The following is a 27,069-nucleotide window of genomic DNA, read 5'->3' as shown; positions in this document are numbered from 1 at the left end:
CTTTATGACTTTGGGCTAGCCGAGCCCTCAGACAACACCAAAAGCATGAGCCATAAAAGAAAAACATGATAAACTGGATTTCCTTAAAATTGAAAACTTTTGACTTTCATAAGATACCGATAAGAAAATGAAAAACAGGTCACCAGCCATAAGAAAACATTACAAATGATATACCTGATAAAAGACCTGTATCTAGAACATATAGAGTTCTTATAATTCAATAAGACAAAAACCTAATTAAAAATGGGCAAAATATTTGAAGAGACACTTCACAATCAAATGACAAGCATCTGAAAAGGTGCTGAGAATTAGTAGGCATTAGGAAAATACAAATTAAAACCACAATGAGATACCTACTAGAATGGCTATAATAAAAAAAAAATAGCAAATGTTAATGAGAATGTAGAGAAACTAGAACCCTCATATATCACTAATGGAAAAGTAAAATGGTACAGCTACTTGGAAAAACTGGTGGTTTCTTAAAAAGTTAATCACATCATAACCACACAGCTGGTTTTGTTTGTTTTTTAATGTTTATTTTGAGAGAGAGAGAGAGAGCGTGCGAGTGAGCATGTGTGCACTGGATTTCACGAACCACGACATCATGACCTGAGCCAAAATCAAGAGCCTAAGGCTTAACCAACTGAGCCAACCCAGGCGCCCCTGCCACACAGTTTTATAAAAACTGTTTTATCTTCCACAAAAATTTTATTATTTAAAAATAATCATGTATAGGGGCGCCTGGGTGGCTCAGTCAGTTGAGTATCCGATGTCGGCTCGGGTCATGATCTCACGGTTCGTGGGTTCGAGCCCCACGTCGGGCTCTGTGCTGACTGCCAGCTCAGAGCCTGGAGCCTGTTTCAGATTCTGTATCTCCCTCTCTCTCTGACCCTCCCCTCCTCACGCTGTGTCTCTCTCTCAGAAATAAATAAAACATTAAATAATTATAATAATAATCATGTAAATTATTTATTAAAATTATTTTAAATAATTATTTTAAAATAATTTTTAGGTTTCTTTTTTTTCTCTTTTTTTAAAATATTTTTATTTATTTCTAGGAGACAGAGAGAGACAGCATGAGCAGGGGAGGGTCAGAGAGAGAGGGAGATACAGACTCTGAAATAGGCTCCAGGCTCTGAGCTGGCAGTCAGCACAGAGCCCGACGCAGGGCTCGAACCCACGAAGCACGAGATCATGACCTAAGCAAAAAAGTTGGACACTTAACCGACTAAGCCACCCAGGCGCCCCAAATTTTTAGGTTTCTTATTAATTCTATGCAAAACTGTTGAAATTTTGACTGGAACTATATTGAATTTATTAATTACTCTGGAGTTTTCCTCCACTGAACATGGTGTATTAGTTATCTATTGCTGTATAACCATATAATTGCAAACTTAGGGGTGCAAAACAACACAAATTTATTATCTGACAGTTTCTATAGGTCAGATGTCTTGCCATGGCTTAGCTAGGCTGCAATCAAAGTGTTGCCCAAGGCTCAGCTCTAACATGAGGCACAAGTTAGGACAGATCAACTTCTCTGACTTGATTTTTGGAGGCATTCAATTCCTTGCAGGCTGTTGGACTGAGGGCCTTAGTTTCTTACTGAGTGTTGGCTGGGAGCTTCCTTCAGTTCCTTGTCATGTGGCCCTACCCTGAGGATAGCTCACAACATGATCACTTGCTTCTTTTTTATTTTATTTTTTTTAACGTTTATTTATTTTTGGGACAGAGAGAGCGAGTATGAGCTGGGGAGGGGCAGAAGAGACAGAGACACAGAATCTGAAACAGGCTCCAGGCTCTGAGCTGTCAGCACAGAGCCCAATGTGGGGCTCGAACCCACAGACTGCGAGATCATGACCTGAGCCGAAGTCGGATGCTTAACCGACTAAGCCACCCAGGTGCCCCAACGCTTGCTTCTTGAACGCCAACAAGGCACAGTTACCTCTGCCATATTCTATTTGTGAGCAGGAAGTTACAGGTCCCATTTATATACAAGAGGAGGAGCTTAAACAAAGGCAGGAATATCAGAGGCAGGGAACATGGGAACCAGACAAAAGTTTGCAATATTTAATATTCCATTTAATAATTTCTTGGGGGTGCCTGGATGCCTCAGTCAGTTAAGTGACCAACTCCTGATTTCGGCTCAGGTCATGATCTCATGGGACATGAATTTAAGCCCCATGTCGGGCTTAAGACAGTCCAGAGCCTGCTTGAAATTCTCTCTCTCTCCTCTCTCTCTCTCTCTCTCTGTGTCCCTCCCGCATGCTCACTCTCTCTCTAAAAAAATAAACTTAAAAAAAATTCTCTACAATATCCTTGTACATCTTAAATTTATTCACATGTACTTTTCAGTTTTTAATGCTATCATAAATGTAGCTTCTAAAGAATAGGCATAGGAGCACCTGGGTGACTCAGTCAGTTAGGGGACCGACTTCAGCTCAGGTCATGATCTCACAGTTCATGGATTCAAGACCAGGTTGGGCTCCCTGTTGTCAGCACAGACCCTGCTTCAGATCCTCTGTCTCCCCCTCCTTCTTCCCCTCCCACACACTCTCTCTCTCAAAAATAAATAAACATTAAAAAATTAATTAATAGCCATAGTTATTACTTCAGTATAGGAACAGTACTAAATTTTGGATACTGATCTTTTATCTAACAATCTTATTGAACTTTTTTTTTTGAGAGACAGAATCCCAAGCAGGCTCCACCCCCAGCGTGGAGCCCCAAACAGGGCTCAATCCCTGGCATCACGACCTGAGCTGCAATCAAGAGCTAGACACTCAACCAACTGAGCCACCCAGGCGCCCCATAGTAAAAAAAAAAATAATATATTTTTTTATTAATTTTTTTAAGTGTTTATTTTTTGAGAGACAGAGACTGAGAAAAAGCACAAGCAGGGGAGGGGCAGAAAGGAAGGGAGACACAGAATCCAGAGCAGGCTCCAGGCTCTAAGATGTTAGCACTGAGCCTGATGTGGGGTTCAAACCCACGAACCGTGAAATCATGACCTGAGCCGAAGTCGGACGCTTAACCGATTAAGCCACCCAGGTGCCCCTAAAAATTTTTTTACAGGGGGCGCCTGGGTGGCTCAGTGGGTTAAGCGTCCGACTTCAGCTCAGGTCATGATCTCATGATTCGTGGGCTTTAGCCCCACGTCGGGCTCTGTGCTGACAGCTAGCTCAGAGCCTGAACCTGCTTCAGATTCTGTGTGTCTCTCTCTCTCTGACCTTCAGCTGCTCATGCTGTCTCTCTCTCTCTCAAAAATAAACATTAAAAAAAATTTTTTTTTAATTTTTTAAAGGAAAAATACAAAACAGTGTTTATAGTATGGTACCATTTGTAAAAGAAAAAAAATATATAATTGCTTACATTTGGATAAAATATATACGGAAAAGATATACAGACAACTATAACAATATTTGCTTCCAGGTAAAGTAGGTAGGTAGATAGGACCAGACAGGAGGGTAACTACACCATATGCCCTTTTGTACCTTCTAAATTTTGTGGGGGTTTTTAAAAGATTTTATTTTTAAGTAATTCCTACACCCAATGTGGAGCTTGAACCCATAAGCCCAAGATCAAGAGTCACATGCTCCACTGACTGAGCCAGCCAGGTGACCCTGTATCTTCTGAATTTTGAACCAAAATTCAGATGAATAAATAAAACTGTAAAAGAAAATAGTCCTGGCAATGAATTTTAATTGGTCAGTTTTATGACCTGTATTTTTCCCCTGCTTGAGCTTCTACACTCAATAAGAAATATTCTGGGTGCCTGGGTGGCTCGATTCATTAAGCATCTGACTAGATTTAGGCTCAACTCATGATCTCACAGTTGGTGAGTTCGAGCCCCACATCAGGCTGACAGTGTGGAGACTTCTTAGGATTCTCTCTCTCTCTCTCTCTCTTTCTCTCTCTCTCCCCGCCCCAACCCCACTCACACTTTCTCTCTCTCAAAATAAGTAAATAAACTTAAACATCCAGCTCCACGCTGGCAGTGCAGAGCCTGACTAGGGGATTAACTCACTGACCGTGAGATCATAACCTGAGCCAATTTCCTCTTTCCCCCTCTCTCTGCTCCTTCCCCACTCTCTCTCTCTCAAAATAAACTTTTAAAAATAAATAAAACTATAAAAATAATAATTCAGTTAATCCTATACACTTCCCTGGGTTTAAATCATTTTAATTCTGCTATAGATACGTGATTGAGAATTGTGCAAAACTAAGACTTAAGAAAAAATTCAGGGGCACCTAACTGGCTCAGTTGATTAAGTGTCTGACTCTTGATTACAACAGAGCTCAGGACAGGATGTCACAGTGGGTATGTTCAATCCCCACCTAGTGATGCAGCATAGGGATTCTGTTTTCCTCCCCCCCTGCCCATCCCCCACCGTAGTGCATATGCTCCCTCTCAAAAATAAACATTAAGGGGCGTCTGGGTGGCTTAGTTGGTTGGGTGTCCGACTTCGGCTCAGGTCATGATCTCACAGTTCGTGGGTTCGAGCCCCGCGTCGGGCTCTGTGCTGACAGCTTGGAGCCTGGAGCCTATTTTGGATTCTGTGTCCCCCTCTCTCTCTGCCCCTCCCCTACTCACGCTGTCTTCCTCTCTCTCAGAAATAAAAATAAATAAATAAAACATTTTAAAAAATTAAAAAATAAACATTAAAAAACAAAAATTTTAAATCAAGTACCAGTATTGTCAATAACTATCACAGAAATACATATATATTACTTTTTTCCAATTTCTGTGTTTAATAATTCTCACAAAACAGCAATTATGTTAATAATAATTTTCATATATCATAAATGTATTTGGTACTTTATGTACTTTTTACTGTGATTTTTTTCATCTAAATTAAACTGGAATAATAAATGCATATAAGTAAATATACTTAATCTTGAAAATCTCTTACTATACATATTACCTGACAATCTAAAATTGTTTTATCTAGCAGATTTGGACAGGGGAATGGGTGAAGTGGGTGATGGGTATTAAGGAGGGCACTTGTTGAGATGAGCACTGGGTGTTGTATGTTAGTAATTATTCACTAAATTCTACACTTGAAACTAATATTATACTGCATTTTAACTGGAATTTAAACAGGAACTTGAAAAAAGTAAAAAAAAAATAAAATTATTTTCTCTAAAAATTTTAGAGAAAGATCAGAGGGTTTTAACAGCAGCTTTTAGCAAACTGACAGGCAAAAGTGGATGATGTATAAAAATTTTCAAATTACATAAAATCTTGAGAAATTTTCAAGATGTCTGTCTGTCTCAGAATAAAACATTAAAAATATATATATGTGTACCTGCACCATAGTGCTACTCTAGCCAGAATCTAAATCCTATTCAAAGACATGTGCTTACTAATGATGACTTAGCAATATTTAAATGTATTAACCGACCTAGTGGCCTTGATTAATATTATTTAAACTTTCAACTCCAACAAATGCCTTAAGCCTATGAACTCAAAGCAACACAATGGTGGCAACAGCTCAGTTTCACCACTATCACAGACAGAATGAGAAGTGAAGATAAAGAAGTGGTAAGTGTAATGGCTCTTTCAAAAAACTTGGTGGAATGAATACAGATAAGAGAGAGACAGTGTGAGGAGGGAAGGGGAAGGGAGAGAGGGAGACACAGAATCCTAAACAGACTCCAGGCTCTGAGCTGTCAGCACAGAGCCTTATGCGTGCGAGCTTAAACTCACAAACTGAGATCACCACCTGAGCCTATGTCAGTGAGTAACCAAATGAGCCACCCAGGTGCCCCTATATTTTAATTTAATTAAACAGAGTCAAAACATACTCAAGTAATTGTTTCTTCAGATGGCAAAGACTTGAACATATTCAAATGGTGAAAGATGTACTCATTACAGAGAAATAATTCAAAAAATACAGCAAAGTAAGTGGAGATATTAACCTGAGTAGTGGAAGGATTTCTCTTCAATAGTATCTAGAGAGATAAACACAGGATATAAGTGTAATGGCAGGAAATAGATTATTTCTTTGTGAAGCAGTGGGGTGGTAAGTTCAAGTGAAGGAGAAAATCCTTGAAAGAAGACTGACAAAGGGGCGCGTCCGACTTTCGCTTAGGTCATGATCTCACGGCTCGTGGGTTCGAGCCCCGCGTTGGGCTCTGTGCTGACTGCCAGCTCAGAGCCTGGAGGCTGTTTCGGAGTCTGTGTCTCCCTCACTCTCTGACCCTCCCCTGCTCATGCTGTCTCTCTCTCTCTCTCTCTCTCTCTCTCTCCTAGAAATAAATAAAAATATTAAAAAAAAAAAAGAAAGAAGACTGACAAGAAGTTGCCTTTAGAATGTAAACAGTGTTATCATAAGTGTTTAACTCTTCATAATGCAGGGGTGTCTGGCTGGCCAGTCAATAAAGCTTGAGACCCTTCAGACCCCATGTTGGGCATGGAACCTACTCAAATACATACATACATACATACTCTTTATGAGGAGACCCACCTATATGCTCAGCTTCACTGATCCACACATTCTCACACCCAACCAAACTTTCACTCCAACCAATTGATCTAGAGTCCCTCAAATGTTCCTCTCTTGCTATGTTTGTTATTGAAGAGCTCTGTCTAAAATACCTTTCTTCTCATCTCCATCCAAGCAAACACTTCTCACCCTTTAAGAGTTGGCTCCCATCACCCAACATTTCTTGAGGTCCCTTCCCCTTTATCTCAGCTACCCTTTACCCTGACCCTGGTTAGGTGTCCCCCCCCCCCCTTTTTAATGTTCATTTTTGAGAGGGGAGGCAGGCAGAGGATCAAGCAGGCTCCACACTTACAGCAGAGAACCTGATACGGGGCTTGAACTCACAAACCATGAGATCATGATCTGAGTCAAAGTCAGGCCCTTAACAAACTGAGCCACCCAGGTGCCCAGGATTATACTTCTTTATACTTCCTTCTACATCTCTCTTCATCTTGGCATTTTTCATTGGGAATTTTAAACACTGCTTTCTCATTTTTTCCAACAGTCAGAAACTGGTGTTTGTTTTTGCTTAATTTCTGGATTCCCTAGTTCCAGGCCTTGCACACCATAGGCCAATGAATAAACATTCATTGAATGAATGGAAGATGACTATGTTAGAGCTCCTAGTACTTACATTTTATATAATTATCCAAGATTATCTTTGCAAATGGAAAAACTAAAGCAGAAGACATGTGCACCGATAGTAACATTAACATAACAAAATTAATGAAAAAAACCCCTAAAGGTGAAATAATCTTTCACTTACACTAATTAACATTCTAGCTACAGTCTAAAAATTAGAATAAGAATCTCTAAATCATAATAAACATTCCTTAAACATCACGTTTCCAATTTTGTCCCACAGAGGATTTAGCTTTTCTGATTTAAGTTTCAAAATCATGAAGATCAATCCTCCCCCATATACCACAAAACTCTGGCACGATCAGGGACTGACCTAAAAACCTATTAGACATGACAGAGATTTCTTTCACTTACGAAAACCCTTATTTCTAGCTGGCATGTCACAATTGTCTAATACTTTTGCACAGATTTAACTAGATGGGTTCTTTTCAAATCCAAAACAAAAAAACGACTGGACACTGCCAAGCTTTAACTACCTGGGACGACAAACTTGTTCTTCTTGAATATTTTATACCTTACACAAACTGTCGAATATTTTTACTTTACACGAAATGTAGGCCTCCCACATCACTGGTTCATGCTCCTTCCTCATGCAAAGGCAGCAATATTGTAGTGGAAGAAGAATCACTACAAAGGTCAAAGGGCAGCTGGGGGCTAGTTCTCCAAGCAAAGAACCTCCCCTTCTACAGGCAGATTTTCTTCACTGCCCAAACAGTTCCAATTATCAGAGACAACTGGGAAGAATGAGTGGTGAACTCATCACTCGCTGATTATAATTAAAGCTAATTCATAAAACCAGGGGTAGGAAATAAAAGGAAGCAAATGACTTCTAGGTAATGTTTAGAAATTCCTAACATATGGTACCTTTCTCCTGACAGCTTAGAAAGCTTGAGAGAAATAACATCCTGTGAAACAAGGATAAGATTAGCCTGTTACATTTGGAAAAACTAACTTTGGCTCTGGTTTATACCACTTTTCTTAAAGTCATGGGCAAGCCATGTAGGAGGCAGCCCAGGGCAAGCTTGAGTTCCTGAATTAGAGTCTCAATAGGTGAGATAGGGCAGATAGGGAATGACTGCAAGAGGGAAAAACAAACAAGAGTCACTCTATCTGGTTTCAAACCAAATAAACCCTAACCAAAGCAAAGGAGAACTACCTTTCCACAAAATGAAACACACCAGAGTATATTTTTGATATTTATTCTCCCACAGTTACCCTTGATGCTCACTCTAATCTAAAAATTGTAAAGTGATGGTAGAGTGTGCAACTTGATCTCAGGGTTGTAAGATCGAACCCCATATTGGGAGTAGAGATTACTTAACAACAAAAAAGAATTAAAAAATCTTAAAAAAAAAAAAAGAAAGAAACGTGATAGTTTGTGATACGGCCAACCGTAGACAACTCTCAGTACTGTATCATAATGCTTCCACATAAAATGCTTCCTTTAGGGATGGTGTCATTTTCCTAGGATAATTCAATTTAACAGTTAATTTTGGATATAGCTGTACTGATGAGAAGGCCTTGTAGTCAGAGATTTGGGTCCTATTCTTAGCTCTGGTATTAGAGAACTCGGTTACCTTATTCAGAGAAGCTCTATTTTCGAGTCTTAGTTCCCTCATCTTAAAAATGGGACTAATAATTACTTTGTAGGTCTCTGGTAAGGAGAGAGAGACTATATAAAATAGCTGCCACACCACAAGCAATAGACGGTACCTAACATTTACATGAGTTTTTACTCAATATAGATGCTATGTTAGGCACTGTGAAGATAGAGATGAGTGTTTCCCTAATTGCAAATGATAAAATTCCTGAATATGCTTAGTTTTCAAAATTCTTCTAGGGGCGCCTGGTTGGCTCATTCTGTGGAGAGTGTGAATCTTGATCTCGGGGCTTTAAGTTCGAGCCCCAGGCTGAATGCCAGGATTACTCAAAAATAAAAGCTAAAAAAAAAAACACCACTACGTTTCTATATCACTTCTTTTACACGAGGAATACAGGAGGAAGCAGTTAAAATAACTAAAATTTTGGGAACACTTCACAGTTTATAAAATGTATACTCAGTCAAGAACACGCAAGCCCTCAACAGCTACCAAATGATTGGTAGAGGTAACACGTGAACGCAATCCAGTAACCACCAGGGTGACCTTTTCACCACCTCAGGACCTCCCTAAAGTGCCCAGGGACTGTGTCTGGTCAGGGTATTTTCCGGCCATCTGACTCCTCACTCACCAATACCGCGTGCCGGAGACTAGGCGTTCATTAGACCTCCCACGCCGGTCTACGCGGCGGGTTACTGTGGCCGGTTCCGGCCTTCGAATGTTGAAGGTCACTAGGTGGCCTCTTGAAAAGGGCTCACTCTTATCCGCATGTAAAGAAGTACCGCTCTCCTCTCTCTCCGAGAATTCCATGGTTCTGACGCCGGCGCGTCCTCCGGGAGCTCGCCAGGCTTCGCCAACCAGCAAGCCTCGGCTTTCCCGCCCTCAACGTCTGCACGCAAGGCTGCAGCAGGGTGTCGAGGCACCCAAGAATCCACAAGGCTTTTGCGGACGACCCACTGCCTTTCTCTCATTGGGTAGCTTCGTCTTTTCTCCGCCCCCAAGGTCTTTGCTTCCCCAATGATTGGGCCTGGGCATTGTCCATCCCAACTTCGGACACTGCTCTCTTGTTCCACCCACTAAACGTCCTCCGCAGTTTTCTCCACTTAGATACTTTGCACACCTCGTCCTTCCCCTGTCTAGTGGGGGACTGAGTGCCCAGGGCAGTGGCCCGAGACGTTTAGAGACCAGCCCCTCCTCCTGCTCCAACTCCACCCACTGGGCCCCTCCTCCCCTCCACAGCCAAGGCTCTGCACTCCAACATAGAGCTCCCCCCTGCCTTGCGGTGTTCGCGATTCCTCCGCCCCTCCCTCCAACCACAGCTCAGACTCCTAGGTCGCTCCGGCTGAGCGGGCGGCGCGCTGGGGGGATGCGCTCTATGAGGGCTCTGCAGAATGCGCTGAGCGGGGCCAGCAGTCACTGCTGGCTGGGAGGCTGGGGTCACCTGAGCCGGAGCCCTCTCCTTGGCGGGGGCGTCCGGCACCACCTCAGTGAGGCCGCGGCGCTGGGCAGAGAGACGCCGCACAGCCACCAGCCGCAGCACCGGGATCAGTAAGGCTTTCGGGACAGGGGCAGGGGAACAGGCTTGCTCCCACTCCCACTGTCGTTCTTGCCAGCTCGGAGTCCCCTTACCCGGAGAACGCATCTCATCTCCCTTCTCTTCTCGTTCACTAGCCTGCGATGCCTTTTCTTTTAGATTTGGGGTTTTGGGTCCGCCGCGCTCGGGCGGTAACGTGCCGTCCGCCCGCGAGGGCATTTGGGCAGGTCGGTCCTCGGGATGGTGCCTGTCCAAGGTGCGTACTTAACTGGGAACGCAGATGAGCGCGGCGTGTTGCTTGGTGCACGTGTCTGAGTGCAGGGCCGTGGCGCATCTTCATCTTCTCCTTCTAGGTCCTCGGATGTATTTTAGGGGATGAGTGGGTATGGAACAGCCTCCTTCTTGAATCTTGGTGTACTTGTGTCTGTCCATCTATATGGTGTTGTCTGTGTTTTGGCATGTCCTCAGCGTGTAATGTGTGATGCGCGTGTATTATTAGCGCGCAGGTACGTGCGTGTGTTGTTTGGATATGTGTTGGATGTGCCCATTTTCAGGGCTCCTAATCTGTAGAATAAAGGTAGTTTCCCAGTTGGCTGTTGAATGAGGAACATCATTATAATGGGGAAAAAAATTATAAGGCGCAGATTTCCCAAACCAGAACCAGTCAGAGCCGTTATTTGTGCAGCTCAGGCTCCCTGATTTGAAGGGTTCTCATCTCTTGGGCTATTATTCTGCCCCAGAGGCTGCACGTCTCTCCTCCAGGAAAACTTGGTGGGTGAGCTTCTTTTCTCCGAGACGCAGACGGAGCTGAGCAGGGAATTTTGTCCTTTCCAGAAGCCAACGTAGACATTGTCCAAAGTAGTCCCTGCTCTATGATAGCAGGAATAGAAAATGGACCATCTCTCCTGTCATTGACATGTACAGATGACATTCAGAAAGACATTCACATCATAATTAAAGTAGCCAGATAGACACAGCACTGCCTCACCACCACTGGAGCCCCTGCCCTGACAGGTAACAGACCAGTAAGGTATGATTTATTTTATCATTAATTATTAGGCTATACTTTTCCATCAGCTACTTCTCAGGGAAACATGGAACATTTAAATTTTAAAGAATAAGCCCTCTCTCTCTCTCATTCTACTCTCCATTCCAACTTTCCCCAAATAATCACCATGGGAGAAATGGTGGGATAGACCAAAGCCTTGATCTCCTTCACCTTTAAACCTTCTGTGGGATGGAAAACAAGTAGTATCCCTGGTTCCTTCCACACAAGCTTCCTCTCCAGTGTTGTCAGGTGTTGAAGTGTTTTTGGGAACCTTGATCTTCCTGCCTATGGCTACCTTTGCTCCCAGGAAATTCTTAGGGGCCTTGATCTGGTGCTCCCTTGACCAAAAGGAATTGAGAGCACTGGAGGGGGATGGGTTCTGCAGTGTGACACCATGATGAGGAGAGCTTCTTGTGTTTGGGGGGTGGGGGATGAGAAGGACAGACAGAAAAGAGAAAATGCCCTGTTATTCAGGTTCTTGTTTGTTTTTTTAATATTTAGCTTTATTATTTCTGATTATAAAAGAAAACAAGATAGAGTATTGAGAAGAAAATAAAGATCCCAAATTAGAGGTAACCATGATGTATGTCCGTATATACCCCATATATGTATACATGTATATATAAAACCGTAACAAAAATAGAATTACAGTATTCATATTCTTTAATAACCCTTCTCATTTATAAACAGCTTTTAATATCATTGCATATATGTATGATATTGTCATTTTAATCGCTGCTATTTAGCCATTTTAAGATTCTCTTGTATGAGGTATCATAATTTATTTAACCAGTCTTCAGTCTGGTTACTATATATTCTTGTGCACCTGTTCAATTATTTCTTAGAGTAAATTCCTAGGAAATTTTGCTCCCCAGAGACACCTGTCATCGAAATCTTGTATAACCCTCTAGAGATATTGTATGCATATGTCAGCAAATACATGTTGATATTATTTTCCCTTTTTAATGAAAATGATATCATGCTATACACATTGTTCTGCACCTTGCTTTTTTCCCTCTCAACATTATATTGTAGATCAATCTATATCTGGGCCAAAGGGTTTGCAGTTTTCTTAAGACTTGTGATACTTCAGTAGTATGGCTTATTTCCTGTCTTCCCTCAGCTTACAGGCACGGAGAGGCCTGCCCTCTAAATGTTCCTACATAATTTCCTTATTGAGTTATTCCTCAGCTTTTTCCTCCCTTCTTCTATCACCAGATGGACTGTGTCCTCCTTATAGGCACTAGCCTTATTGTGACAGTTGGATTTCCTCAGAAACAAGAAAACACCCCTCTCCTGGTATTCCTCCTGACCCTAAACACACACATGCCTGGTCTATGCCAAGCTTCTAGAGAGACTTAATATTTTTAATGCCTTGTTTCAATAGATAGTATGTCCATATTCATATATACCATATTTAATAAATAATGTACACATATTCATATGGCTCAAAATTCATAATATGTCAAAAGATACATAATGGGAAGTATCCCTCCCACTCCTTTTGCCCAGCACTTGCTTCATCACCCTAGAGGAAGGTAAATCAGGCTTACAGGTTTTTTATTTTTTTTTAACAGGTTTCTTATATATCGTTCCAGAAATATTTTGTGCGTGAAAAGGCAAACATTTTTTTTCTTTTAAACATAAATAGTACCATACTATGAACACTATTCTACAGCTTGCTTATTTTAGTTAATATGACATCTTAGAGATCATTCCATACCAGTACTGAAAGAAATCTCTCATATCTTTTTTTTGTACTGCATAATATTCTATTACGTGAATATACCATAATTTACCTAAGCCATTCCCTGTTGACGCACATTTATGTTGTTTCCAGTATTACTATTACTAACTATGCAATAAATGTGAATATGTTATTTTGTAGGTTTGTAAATACTTACAAGATAAATACCCAGAAGTCAAATTCTTGGATAGAAGAGATTTAAAGGATCTTAATCTCAAATAGCTGTCATATTTGGAATGATCTGATAAAATAATTCTTCTAAATCTGTTAACATATTAATAGAACTCTTGAAGACCAAGAAGTCTGTAATACCTGGAATTTTAAGTGCTATAAGTCAGCAAGACAGATACTTTGGGAAATAGGGACCTTCCTAGAAATGTAACTTGGTAATTTTTTATTGAAGACCTGCTGTGTGCTAGGGACTTTGCTCAATGTTAGGAAGACAAAGATAGTCAAAATACAAAGACCTAGAGGGAGGGGATGGGAGAATGCATACAATGAATGAGAGGAGTAGGAGATTAAAAAAAAAAAAGGTTGTTTTCTAATTTCACATCAGAAGAATTGGAATTAGAAATTTTTACATGTTGGGGCACCTGGTAGGCTCAGTAAGTGGAGCATGGAGCTCTTGATCTCAGGGTTGTGAGTTCAAGCCTCGTGTTGGATATACAGACTACTTAAAAATAAAATATTTTTTAAAATATTCGTTTTTTACTTTTTTTTAATGTTTATTTTTGAGAAAAAGAGTGTGTGAAGATGGGGCAGGGGCAGAGAGAGGGGGAGAGAGGATCTGAAACAGGTTCCTCACTGACAGCAGAGAAACCCACATGGAGCTCAAACTCATGAATTGTGAGATCATGATCTGAGCCAAAGTTGGACACTTAACCAATGAGCCACCTAAGTGCCCCTACATCTATAATCTAAAATATCATCATACCTGTTTAAGATTTTNTGGGATGCTTTTTTTTTTTTTTTTTTTTTTTAGTAGGCTCCATGCTGGGCACACGGCTTGAACTCACAACCCTGAGATAAAGACCTGAGCTAAGATGAAGAGTCAGATGCTTAACCAACTGAGCCACCCAGGCACTCCTGTACTTCTAATTTAGTAAAAATAAAGAATGTTGATTCTAAACACACACACACATGCATACAGTCCTAAAGGTGGAGCAAGGGAGTCTTCTATCAGTAAAATGTTGTGTTGTGTCATACCAGCAGCATAAACGATATTGGAAGGTTTGAGGAAGGCTTTATAGAATTAGGAACATTTGATCTGGACCTTGAAGGATGAGAAGGACTTTTCCACATGAAGGAGAAAAAGGTATTTCCATGCAAAGGTTGTAGCATAAGCAAAGGCCACGAAGCCTAACCATGTCTGGCCCATGGGGGCCTACCTATTACCTGGCATACCTGGGCTGTTGGGACATGGTAAAGAATAGGAAAAGAATGTTGGTAGGTTTTAAAGAGCCTTGAATGCCATACCAAGAAATAACTTATCGTGTTGGCACCAGAGAGCTATCAAAGGTTTTTGAGTAGAGAAATGATATTTGAGTTTTAGAAAATTAACTGGGACATTGTAGAAGATGGGTTGGAAGTCAAGGGAGGGTGGTAGCAGTTAGGGAACAGACAATATGGAGCTGATGATGAAGCAATGTTTACTGAGCATTTACTTTGTGAAAGACCATTTTCCACAAAATGTTATGTTAAATAATCCTACTTCACCCATGTAAAGCAGACGTTACTACCTTTATTTTACAGATGAGGAAGCAGGTTCAGCAATATCAAATAACCTGATTTACTATCCATATTAAGGTCACACAGCTATTAAGGAGAAAACTCTGTTTCTTTCTACTATGCCATGCTGGCACAAGGGAAGAAAACAGGGTGGATTTGAGAGACATAGTGTGGGTTGCCAACTGAACATGGGTGTAAGGTATGGGAATTATCCAAATGATCCCACATTTCTGGCTTGGCACCTGGGTGATACTGCTACTAAACCAAATGGGAAGCTCAGAAGAGGAGCAAAGGGAGGGGAAATGACCTCAAGTTTGGACATTTTGAGTTGGTGGTCCCCTATGGGAAATCTAGAAGGCAGAAATGGAAATGTCTAGAAGGCAGCTAGAAATAAAGGTCTGAAGGTTAGGAACAAAAGAAAGCTAGACCGTAAGATTTAAGACTTCTCAGGACAGATGTGAAGGTTGGAATTCTAGGGCTANCTAAGCGAAAGTCGGACGCTTAACCGACTAAGCCACCCAGGCGCCCCGACACCTATCTACTTCTAAGGTCATGTTCTAGGAGAAGCAGGGAGCAGTTCTCACGTTCCTATCCTCCTCCTCTATTCTCTGCCCCCAAACAGTGATTCATCAGAGAGTGGCATGCTATCCCGCCTGGGTGATCTACTCTTCTACACTATTGCTGAAGGACAGGAACGAATCCCTATCCACAAGTTCACTACTGTAAGTTCCTCTCTCCGTGCTCAGAACACTGATACTTCAGGATCTCTGGAAAGTGGGGGGACAGAAAAGCCCAAGTGTAGGGCGGCTAACAGGTTACTTCATGAGGATAAGGATAGCAAATGGTAGTAGATGTCTAGACTCATAAGGCAATCTCATCTCTGGCCCAGGGTAGGAAGATTAAACCCTCTGACTCAGCCATTTTTCTTGGTTTGAGACTTTGACCCAGGGGGTTCAGAAACCAGCTTTCTTGATGAAAAAGGGCAGGAAAACTTTGTTAGTCTCCACAGCTGCACCATTCTCTCCTTCCTTGGTCTGCAAACCCATTTGCTCCACCTATTATAGTAGTTGGGATTGAGCTAATTGTTATCAATTGGGAAAGAATATTAGGATTGCATTGCTGTCCCTGTAGTTGATCTTACCAGTCTCTTTCTTTCTCCTAAAGGCACTGAAGGCCACCGGACTGCAGACATCAGATCCCCGGCTTCGGGACTGCATGAGCCAGATGCGCCGCATGGTTCGAGAGTCCAGCAGTGGTGGCCTCTTGGACCGAGATCTCTTCCAAAAGTGAGGGCCCCAGAAACAAGGGCACCACTCTCAAAACTGATGTGTACATAGACTATAATAGCAGGGAGGGCTCTTGGGGATTGGATAGTTCAACCCTTCATTTTATTACTTATTTATTACGCAAGTAACATATGAACGTGCATATACTCATTATACAAGTTCAAACAATATATAAATACATGTTCTCCTTTCCCTCTCTCCCCAATCCCAGTCCCCCTTCCCAGAAGTAAACATTGTTAACAGATTAATGGGTATCTTCTACATAATATCCTATGCATTTACACATATATAGGAATATATGCAAATATACTTCTATGACTTAGGATTCTTAAAATATAAAGGTGACCCACTATACATACTATATGGGTAAATTTTTCTTATATTCCAAGACACTGTCTTGGGGTATCTTTCCACATCATTACAACCCCTCATTTTAGGGGCAAAAGAAATGTAAGACACAGAATGATAAAGTGACATGCCAGAGGTCATACAGCTGTTGGTCGCAAACCTCATGACCACTCACTCCTTCTTTATTCCCAACTTCCATGGCTCCAGAGTGAGTCACAGCTGCATCTCTCCAGCCCCCTAACCCAATCGTGTCTGGGATCCAGGTGTGTGAGCAGCAACATTGTGCTCCTGACCCAGGCATTCCGAAAGAAGTTTGTCATTCCTGATTTTGAGGAGTTCACGAGCCATGTGGATCGCATCTTTGAGGATGCCAAAGAGCTCACTGGAGGCAAAGTGAGGGCCAGGGGACTAAGGGAGGGGCAAGGGCTCTGGGCCAGATATACCTTGCTTCTTGGAAATTTCCTGGGGCTGGGAATCAATGGATGAGAGATGAGAAACAGAACCTCTAAATATGGGGACAAGGGCTTTATATATTTCTGTACATGTGATTTCTAGAGCAGGTGAGGGAATCTGAAGTTTCTTTTGGGACAAGTGGAATAAAGGATTCAATAGAACTTCGAAAGAGACCTATTGGGTCATTAAGCCTAAGAACCAAAACCCAGAATTCTCTTTTTACCTTACATAGGCTTTACTGCCATCTCTATAGGAATAGAGCTACAGAAAGCTAAGAACTTCTTGGACTTAAGCGTGGGTCCCTGGGAACAACAGGCAGGAGGGAACCCTGTTGCACTGCAGATGACAGAATTTTTACTTTTATCCTGACCCTGACCCTCATTTCTGTTCCCCTTCTACATCCATATCTCCATTCTGTCTGTTTTGTCTTCCCACCCCACTCATGCCCAGGTGGCGGCCTACATCCCTCAGCTGGCCAAGTCCAATCCAGACCTGTGGGGCGTCTCCCTGTGCACGGTGGATGGTCAGCGGTGAGATGCTGGGTGAGAGGAAGGGGAGGCAGGGCACAGGTGCAGAACATAGGCTGAGCCCTTTCATGGTACTTATCTGCCCCCCAGGCACTCCGTGGGCCATACAAAGATACCCTTCTGCCTGCAGTCTTGTGTGAAGCCCCTCACCTACGCCATCTCCATAAGCACCTTAGGCACTGACTACGTGCACAAGTTTGTGGGCAAGGAGCCCAGTGGCCTACGCTACAACAAGTTGTCCCTCAATGAAGAAGGTGAGCACTATCAGGGCTCAGACCAGACTCATAGATGTCCCTCTTCTTATTCCCACCTATCCCCCCGCCCCAGCCTTGTTTGTTTATTTCTCTGACTTTCCTGATTAGCTCTGTCATTTCATCCTCCCCAGCAAAGAAATTTTTCTTGTCTAGCCTGCAGAGTGGGCAGGCTGTAAAGGAGGCTTTGCTCAGCAACTAAGACAACTCTGGGTGGTTTGTATTTCTCCAGGAATTCCCCATAACCCCATGGTCAATGCTGGTGCCATTGTTGTGAGCTCCCTGATCAAGGTTAGTGCCATCCTAGCCTTCTGGAATGTACTGTTTTCTAAACCCCCTTGTTCCTATATCCCTCATAACTGCCCAGTTCTCCAGGGAGACTGCTGGCCCTTGATTCCTTTGAGGGTTCCCTGGAAGTAGTGAGGGCACAGCAAGGACCCACATATGTCAAAGATATTAGTAAAAGGAGCTGTACCTCTGCCCCCACCCCTGGGTCTGGAGCCCAGAGCTTCCTGGCCCTTAGAGAAGTGAGTAGGTCTTGACCCCTGCCTAGGACCAAGGGCCAAATGCCAGACACAGGGGGAGGACAGCACTATTGGGCACTGATTGGCCACTTCTGGGTGAGGGACACAGAAAGAAGGGTGAATGGCCAGGCCAGGGCAGCTATTCACGTCACCTGAAACTGTGAGTTGGCCTTGAGCAGGGGTATCAGGCTGGTCTGTCAGCTGTAGGTCTCCCAGGGCTTGAGCAAGAACCTGTGAACAGTGTGGGCCGCAACACCCCAGAGCCAATCACAGCCCCTTCTGGGGAAGGTGGTGTTAGGAACCCTCCCCCTGGGACTCAGGTGTCAGAGTCCCTATGGTGTTGACACTATAGTTGACATGTGCAGGAAGCAATGGAGTGTGGTGGGGGTGGAATGGGAGACGAGGCTCAGGCTCTCCCTTTGCCCTGGGATAGCTCTGTTTACACTCCTGTAACTGGCACCTGCCTCATCCCATTCCCATCTAAGTGGGCCTTACTGGCCCTGACATTCAGCTAAAATCTTATTCTTTATTTCAGTTGTCAATATATTTGATATAACTGAATATTATATGCAACACACCTCCTCATCCCATTCCTGTCACTCCAGTTGGAGATGGCTATGGGAGTCAGGGATGGGATAGAGTATGGCCCCAGCTTGGGCCATAAGGGATGAGGATGGGGATCAGGAATAGGAATAGGGCTTGAGGACAGGATTGGAATCAGGAGAAGGAAAATGAGAGTCAGGGATGAGGGCTGGGATTGAGGATGAAAATGGAAGTGAGGTGCAGGGATGGATGAGACTCACACAGATGGGGTGAGGTTATTTGTACTCATTGATGATAAAATCTAAATGGTTTGGCTTTTAAGATCATTGGATATGATATGCAGGCATACAAAAAACTCTCAGTTGAAAAAAAAAAAGTCAATAGCAAAACCAGTCTAAGACATGAACTCCCCTAGGTCCTGCTGACATTCCCGTCATCCTAGGCTTGGAATGCTGATCTCTCTCTCTCTCTCTGCAGATGGACTGTAACAAAGCAGAGAAGTTTGATTTCGTAAGTTCCCTTGCTACTCAGCCCCTGGCTGCTTTTCTCCATGGCATGTTATCCTTTCCAGCTGCCCCAGTGCCTGGCTCTAATCCCACTTTGATAATGCAGCAGCCCATACTAGAATCCTTATTTCCAGAGGTGTGGGGATCTCTGGCCTCAGAGGCGAAAGCCTCTTGAGTCCCTGCTGGGATAAGGACTGAGGAGTTCAGAAGAATTAGTCAGGCTAATATGCGTTTAGTAGAGGTTCTCTCTCACGTGGTGCCTTCCATGCTCCTTTTTCTCTTTTAGGTGTTACAGTATCTGAACAAAATGGCTGGGAACGAATACATGGGTTTCAGCAATGCTACGTAAGGCCCCGTTCATAGGATTGGATGAGTACATTATGGGGTGTGTGCATGTGATAGACAAAGTGGGTTGGGGGGGCTGGTGATAGAATCTTAAGAGCAAGAAATCCAGGAGAATTTTGGCCACCCAGCTTCCTCTGAGCCTCTTTATTGACATTTGTTTACTTTGTAAAAGAATTTGGTCCATTTCTTTTTTTTTTAATTTTAATTTTTTTGAGAGAAAGGGTAAGTGTGTGTGCAAGTGTGAACAGGAGAGGGGCAGAGAGGAGAGAGAAACCAAGCAGGCTCCACAATGTCAGCACAGAGCCAGATGTGGGGCTCAAACCCACTAGGAAATCATGACCTCAGCCAAAATCAAGTGTCCAATTCTTAACCAACTGGAGTACCCAGGCGCCCTTCCATTTCTACTTAGTACTTAAAAGAAGCAGTTTGAGAATTTATTCTTAAGCCCTTTCTTGACAAGTCCCTCAAGGCCAAAATGCTCACCAGTTTTCACCAAACTAGAGGACTACACGGTTTGGGGTTTGGTTTGTTTTTTATGCTTTACAATAAAGTTTTGCCCAGTGCTTGCTCAGGGTCAGAAGTTTCCTCCAGTATTAACTGTGAGAATTTATACAGGGGCAGATTTAGTTTGACATGTATGATCTAGTTCTGTCTCTCTCAAGGAAGTTATTTTTCCCCTTCTCCTTACATCCACCCTCAAACATCAAGTACTAAATTGGGTGTTTGCTTCAGATTCCAGTCAGAGAAGGAAACAGGGGATCGGAATTATGCCATCGGCTATTATCTAAAGGAAAAGAAGGTAATCGGGAGTGGCTGGCATAGAAAGTCCTTGGGAATTCTGCAGCTGGTGGAAAAGCACCTGGGGTTGGGGACTTTGGCTGAGATCCTGGCAATGTGACAGATAGGGTCTGCTGATGGCCTGAAAAGAAATGCTCTCCCTTCTTCTTTCTTACAGTGCTTTCCTAAGGGGGTGGACATGATGGCTGCCCTTGATCTCTATTTCCAGGTGAGGAAAGACTTCTGTTTAGCTCCAGGCCAACGGAACAGGACAGACTTCCATCCGTGCTCTGACCCACAAGAGGGATGCTCCTCTTCAGTGGTTCTGGTGTCCTTCAGAAACACCAGGGGGACTTTTTGAAAGATCAGGATGCCAAGAACATTGCTCTACACCCAAGAGCACAGTGTTCACATCCACATTGCACCCTCACCTCTGCCTTGTCTCCATAGCTGTGCTCCGTGGAGGTGACCTGTGAGTCAGGCAGTGTCATGGCAGCCACCCTGGCCAACGGCGGGATCTGCCCCATCACAGGAGAGAGCGTGCTGAGCGCTGAAGCAGTGCGCAACACCCTCAGCCTCATGCACTCCTGCGGCATGTACGACTTCTCAGGCCAGTTTGCCTTCCATGTGAGTGCTACTGGCCCTGCCGTCCATTTGCCACCAGTCCAGAGCCGAGAAGTGAGGACACAGAGTCTCTGAAAGTTGAGGATGGAAGCTTGTTCCTGCCTCTCATTCACTAACTTCCAGCCAGGCAGCTAGGCTGAGAATCCCTAGGGGACTTTGTCAAACACACCAGGTCCCTCAAACACATCAATACGTGATGCTGCAGCTTCTGAGCCACTCTTCTGCTGCTCTTCACGTGCCTGGCACTTCTCTAGGTCTCAGTTTAGATGTCACTTCCTCAGAGAGGCTTTTCTGACCAGCTTGTGTCCTGTAGCCCCCCTCCCCCACTTCATTCTCTATTCCTGCACCCTACTTCATTTGTCCTCTGTTTTCTCCTAAGCTGTGATTATTTTTGTCTGTTGATCACATATCTTCTACCACCAGAACGAAGTCAAATGATACTGTCCTAGTTCTAGGGCAGCATCAGGCACAGCATAGACACTCAACAAATATTTCCTTACTAAAGCCATTAATTTAACGGGGAGAGGGCAGGAGAAGAGTAAGAAAAGAAGCTAATTAACAAGCCAAAAGGTTGAGATGGATATGGCTTAGCCTATGCAGTCATTTGGGATAGACTAACTTATTAATCCAGACTTGGAGGCACCTCTAGCTTATCCTCAGTTTCAACTTTATCCCCAAGGTGGGCCTGCCAGCAAAGTCAGCTGTGTCAGGAGCCATTCTCCTAGTAGTACCCAATGTCATGGGAATGATGTGTCTGTCACCTCCACTGGACAAGCTAGGGAACAGCCACAGGGGCATCAGCTTCTGCCAGGTGAGTTACTTTGCATATAGGACTTAATGTTTTTGAATGAGTAAATTAAACAATTTTGACCACCTACTAAGTCAGGGAGTAGGTAAATAATCTCTTTGGCTTATAATTCTAGAAGCTGGTGTCCCTCTTCAATTTCCACAACTATGACAACCTGAGGCACTGTGCTCGGAAGTTAGACCCACGACGTGAAGGGGGAGAAGTTCGGGTAAGGAAAATCCCAGGGTGGCTTGTAAGAATATTTCCGAATAGAACATTCCATAATGCTTTAGCAATACTCTTGGCTAAGCATCTTTGTAGAAGGGTCACAGGGCAGAGCTGAGCATGGGTGAGCTCAAAGTCACAGTTAATCTCAGGTGATTATGATTTGTTTTCCAGAACAAGACTGTGGTCAACCTATTATTTGCTGCCTATAGTGGAGATGTCTCAGCCCTTCGAAGGTACCAAATAAACACAGTACTCCTGGTCAGAGATCGCATTAGCAGTCAACAGAGCAAAATAATTGCTTCAGCTTTAGAACCACATAGAATGGACACTGCATTTAAATGAGATTATTTTAGAGGTGCCTGGATGGCCAGTTGGTTAAGTGTCCAACTTCGGCTTAGGTCACAATCTCGTGGTTTGTGAGTTAGAGCCACCTTGTGCTGACAGTTCAGAGCCTAGAGCCTGCTTCAAATTCTGTGTCTCCCTCTCTCTGTCCCCTCCCCTGTTCATGCTCTGTTTCTCTCTCTCAAAAAAATAAAAAACACTAAAAAAATTTTTTAATGAGATTATTTTAAGTACAGTGACTGCCATGTGATAAGAATTTAATTATCGGTAGTCACTGTTAGGATTAACCTGGGTGTTAAGAGCAGAATCCTAGGAAGTAATGAAGGACCCCGCTGCAAGTAGATCACCAACATCAACAAACATACAGGTAGAGATGTTTCTGGAAACATCATGCCCCTGTGTGATTTGGGAGTAACAGTCTCATCTGGGTATAGAACATGATTATGCAGTGTCTACAGATCTGAGCATAAGCTCTGTTTTACTTTTTCTAAAATCCATCCAGTCTGATCCCATTTCAGAAAAGACACTGGTGATTCTAGGCTGATCTGGGTAACTTTGGCTATTTTCCACCACCCGCAGGTTTGCCTTATCAGCCATGGACATGGAACAGAAAGATTATGACTCCCGCACAGCCCTTCATGTTGCTGCAGCTGAAGGTATCTAAAGGTTAAATAAAAGGGGAAGCAAATCTTAAGACCTTTTCTTTTTTCTTTTTTTATATTTTATTTTTTTTCTCTCTCTTTTTCTAAGTAAACTCTACTCCCAACGTGGGTCTCGAACTCATAACCTTGGGACCAACAGTCACATGCTCTACTGACTGAGCCAGCCAGGCACACCCTAAGACCCTTTCTTTTCTTTTCTTTTCTTTTTTTTTTTTTTAATGTTTTATTTATTTCTAGGAGAGAGAGAGAGACAGCGTGAGCAGGGGAGGGTCAGAGAGAGAGGGAGTCACAGACTGAAACAGGCTCCAGGTTCTGAGCTGGCTGTCAGCACAGAGCCCAACGCGGGGCTTGAACCCACGAACCGCGAGACCATGACCTAAGCAAAAGTCAGACGCTTAACCGACTAAGCCTCCCAGGCGCCCCAAGACCCTTTCTTTTCTAACAAGAGTAATCCCTATTGTATATGCCCTTAAAGTTACAAGGGCAGCAACTAGTTTTGTCCAGATGCTCTGCAGTTTCTAGGCCAACTATTATTGGGTGCTGCAGGGAGCAAAATGGGAAGAGGCCTTTCCCATTTTGTTTCAGACTCCAGCTGCCAAAAGTCTGCCTACTGTTAACACCAAAAGGTTCAGGATCTGTGCCATCTCATTTTCCTTCTGCCCATATTCCTAGGACACATCGAAGTTGTTAAATTCCTGATTGAGGCTTGCAAAGTGAATCCTTTTGTCAAGGACCGGTGAGTAGGATTAAGGTAAAAGGGGGGCTGGGCAGCAGGTTTTCTCCCACTGCCCCCCAGCCACCACAGTCATGTATTTAACCATAGCACTCTTGATGTCTTTTTTTTTTGTCTGATCGTGGGCTTTGTTGCTTTTAGGTGGGGCAACATTCCCCTGGATGATGCTGTACAGTTCAACCACCTGGAGGTGGTGAAACTGCTTCAGGATTACCAGGACTCCTACACACCATCTGAGACTCAGGCCGAGGCAGTGGCCGAGGCCCTGTCCAAGGAGAACTTAGAGAGCATGGTGTGAGCATAGGGTGCACACACAGTTCCTGCTCAAGAAAAAGCATGAGCTGGCCACACACTTAACCCATAACCACCAAACATGCTATGAGAGCCGCACTGCTTTGCTTCAGTGGGGACCAAGACTTAGGCTACTGCTTTCTATGAGAGTGAAAATACCCCATTCCCTTGGCAAACAGAGTATAGAGAAGTGCCTTGGTGGACACATGCAGTAGAGCAATACATGGGAGACTGACTTTCTTTGAGGTACAGCCTAATGGTTTATCCCACTCAAAATCATCCCAGATCTTCACCCAGGTCCCCTCTTCCTCTCCCTAAAAAAAAACCCATCATGAGAGAGACAGAGATACTCTGGTAAAGGAGCCCTAGCCACCATGCACAGGTATATATCCACAGAGGAAGTGGCACGCTATGCCCCAGGCTTTAATAGTCTGGATAGGTCTGCCCTCCTTGGCCAGAAAGTACTGCTGCTACTGCTAATTTTTTAGACAGAGAAAGTATTTTGTGATCAAATAAACTTTAATTACACAAATTATTATATTTGTTAAACCCAGTCCTTTCTCTCCCACAGGGGCATTCAGCTGCATCACCATCATAAAGGTAGAATAAGAAAGAACCACAAAGACAGAGCCCAAACAATACGTATTTCACATACATACTCATCCCACTACGTTTTCTTCAACCCTAAATATTACTCTAGGTTAACTGTATCCTGTTGCCAGAGGGGGTGGGAGAAGGGTGGGCGGTAACATGTGAGGGTTTCCGTCTGAGCAGGCCCAAAAATGGATTGTGCAAGATCTCAGGGCTCCCCCCTCCCTCTGGAAGTTCCAGCTGTGGCACAAGTATCTTGTCTCCTTTTATCATGGTTGTAACTGGCCCAATGATTATAACAGATTGACCAGATGTCAGGGATGTGCAGATCAAGGCAGATGGACTCTAGGTGGTGATAGCTGCAGCTGTGTGGGGCTGAAAGTCCGGCACTGAGGTACTGGGGAAGGAGGGCTCTGTTTCATTTGGACACAGAAAAGCACTTCCTGAGGGAACCAGAGCCAAGACTCTGTATGTGCTACAGGGAAAGGTCCAGGACATTGACTGTACCACTCCTCCAGCCAGAGGTAGAAAGGATTTACTCTGGAGAGATCCTGTAGAGCCCCAAGGGGGGAAGGGGAAGAAGAGGACATTACATGGGAGCAAAGGGAGGCGGAGGTATCACAGTGATGAATAAATTCAAAGTTGAAAGCTAAGACCCCAGAACTGAATGCAGTCTGAGAAGGTCTGGGCACAGGGAGCAAGAGGGACTGAAGGAAGCCAGTCAGGTTAAGGATACTAAGGGTAGCCTAGGAAACTGGTGGTAGATTGGGGGAGGGGAGAGGGTGGCTGTATGCCCAGTCTTCACAGGGTAGGGTAGAGGAAAAAGACTGAGACATTACACAGAGGACTGAATTGCCAGAGTTAGAGGTTGCTTGGCGGCAAAATTAAAAGGTTTCAGGCAGTTTCACCAGGAGGCTACCCAAGAAAGAGCATGATTAAGGACTCCAGTGAAGGACATACTAGAGGCCTTTAGGCACTTCAAGCCCTGAGTGGGTCAGCAGCTCTCCATCCCAAAGGGCAAAGGCAGGTACCACTGGACCTTGGAAATCTGTCTGTAGCGTGTGGACCACAGCGACTCTGCTCACATCCACCAGACTCAGCTTTTGCGCCTCATACTCCAGCAGCAGCCCCACCTTCTCTGGCTGCCCCATGCCCTCAATAGGGGCTTTTTCATTGGCCAACATGGTGTGCCACTTGCGCTGGGCATACGTGAACACCCAGGAACGATCGTCAACACCGATGCAGCTATCCCGGGACATATCCACATCGGCCACTCCTATCCGGAATTGCTGGGAGCGCTTCACTGTCACTTCCCAGTAGTGCCTGCCACTGGTGACCGCTGTGTCTGCCAGCACTACGGCCCATTCCCGGAAACGCTCCACGTTCAGGGCCAACTTGGTGGGCTCCAATCCTACTATGCCATACTTGACACCTGTGTCACCTTTGAAGAGTGCCAGGCTGCTGTGGGCGGTTTTTTCTTCCAGTTTGAAACTGATGCCTGTGAGCAGAGCAAAGAGATTAGATGATGACGGGTGCTAACACCCTAGATCTGGCGATATATACGTATTAGAGCTGAAGCAGGCAGTCATGCACTCATGAGGAAACAGGAAAGAGAATGTCACGCGGGCAAGAGTGAGGCATTTCAATACGGGCTTTCAGACTGGGAAGCCTCGGCATAAAAACAAACAAAACCCAACAGATAGTGTCTCAGGTTTGGACTTTCAAGACCAACGCAGATCGGGAAGGGGAAATGATCTAAGGGGACTCCCGTGAATAAGAGAAGCCATTTTGGAGGTAAAAAAGAGTAAAAAGAAAGAATCCTACCTCTGCGGGCATCCGCGACGGCAACCCCTAGCCGTTTGGCTCCCCGGCGGCACAAGCACAGCGAACGTGCAAAAGGCAGCGCCATCTTGCGCCAGGGCTGAATAGGGCACGCCCTCTGGCCTGAGACCCCGCCATGTGCCCGCCTGCTCCTTTCCGACGTGGTGCACGAAAGGCAGCCGCGCAGTGTGATGACGTAAGGGAGCCAGCGTCCAGCAGGGGAGCCGCCATCTTAGTGAGTTGTGTTTTAGGTCGCGGGCGCTTGATACGGTTTATTTCGTTTTTTCCCCGGGAATGCTGCTCACATTTTTACGAAGTAGGACCTTTAAAAAGATGGTGTAGCAAGATACCAAAACGTATAGATTTTAGAATTAAACAGTAATGGGACTCAAACCCAGCTCCTCTGTGTGACCTTGGGCAAATCACTTACCTGAGTTTTTAAGTGTTCTCATTTGTAAAAACCCTTTAGACCTTGGCAAAAATTAAATGAGAGAATAACTTAGACTACAACTTGACAAACAACAACCACTAGGTTATGTAGCAGGTTATTTTAAATAATATGTAAATACTGTAAACGTTGGTTTTGTATGTTCAGAGTTACTGGAGAAGGACTCAAAATCCCCACCCCATGTTTCTTTCCTGATTTGT

General features: G+C 43.9%; 3 protein-coding genes across 4 annotated transcripts in view; 1 reads left to right on the top strand and 2 right to left on the bottom strand.

The window, feature by feature from the left end:
- Positions 1-9,417, bottom strand: part of RBMS2 (RNA binding motif single stranded interacting protein 2) — a 94,899-nt gene extending 85,482 nt beyond the window's left edge. Inside the window, exon 1 of the mRNA XM_077757524.1 lies at positions 9,357-9,417. The gene's annotated coding sequence lies outside the window, so the exon portion shown is untranslated. The remainder of the gene's footprint in view (positions 1-9,356) is intronic.
- A 674-nt stretch (positions 9,418-10,091) lies between these two features.
- Positions 10,092-24,544, top strand: GLS2 (glutaminase 2). 2 transcript variants are annotated; one of them, XM_077757509.1, is made up of 18 exons: positions 10,092-10,273; positions 15,405-15,504; positions 15,947-16,068; positions 16,680-16,809; positions 17,320-17,399; positions 17,487-17,650; positions 17,880-17,938; positions 19,192-19,224; positions 19,507-19,565; positions 20,298-20,364; positions 20,521-20,571; positions 20,793-20,969; positions 21,646-21,777; positions 21,890-21,982; positions 22,153-22,214; positions 22,903-22,979; positions 23,658-23,721; positions 23,860-24,544. In XM_077757509.1, exons 1-18 carry the CDS (start codon positions 10,092-10,094, stop codon positions 24,014-24,016), a joined length of 1,809 nt encoding a protein of 602 aa, XP_077613635.1. In that variant the 3' UTR covers positions 24,017-24,544. The 2 variants fall into 2 exon arrangements, with proteins under 2 accessions (XP_077613635.1, XP_077613636.1); XM_077757510.1 differs by lacking the exon at positions 10,092-10,273 and adding an exon at positions 10,403-10,515.
- A 19-nt stretch (positions 24,545-24,563) lies between these two features.
- Positions 24,564-26,550, bottom strand: SPRYD4 (SPRY domain containing 4). Its single transcript, XM_077757513.1, has 2 exons — positions 26,425-26,550; positions 24,564-26,098 (listed from the first exon to the last, which is right to left on the bottom strand). The coding sequence occupies exons 1-2, from the start codon at positions 26,507-26,509 to the stop codon at positions 25,560-25,562; spliced, it is 624 nt and encodes a 207-aa protein (XP_077613639.1). The 5' UTR covers positions 26,510-26,550; the 3' UTR covers positions 24,564-25,559.
- Between the last annotated feature and the right edge of the window lie 519 nt (positions 26,551-27,069).

This window comes from Crocuta crocuta, unplaced genomic scaffold, assembly GCF_008692635.1.
Source record: "Crocuta crocuta isolate KB4526 unplaced genomic scaffold, BGI_CrCroc_1.0 scaffold549, whole genome shotgun sequence".
Lineage (NCBI taxonomy): Eukaryota > Metazoa > Chordata > Mammalia > Carnivora > Hyaenidae > Crocuta > Crocuta crocuta.
This window is presented reverse-complemented; position numbering and strand designations above follow the sequence as displayed.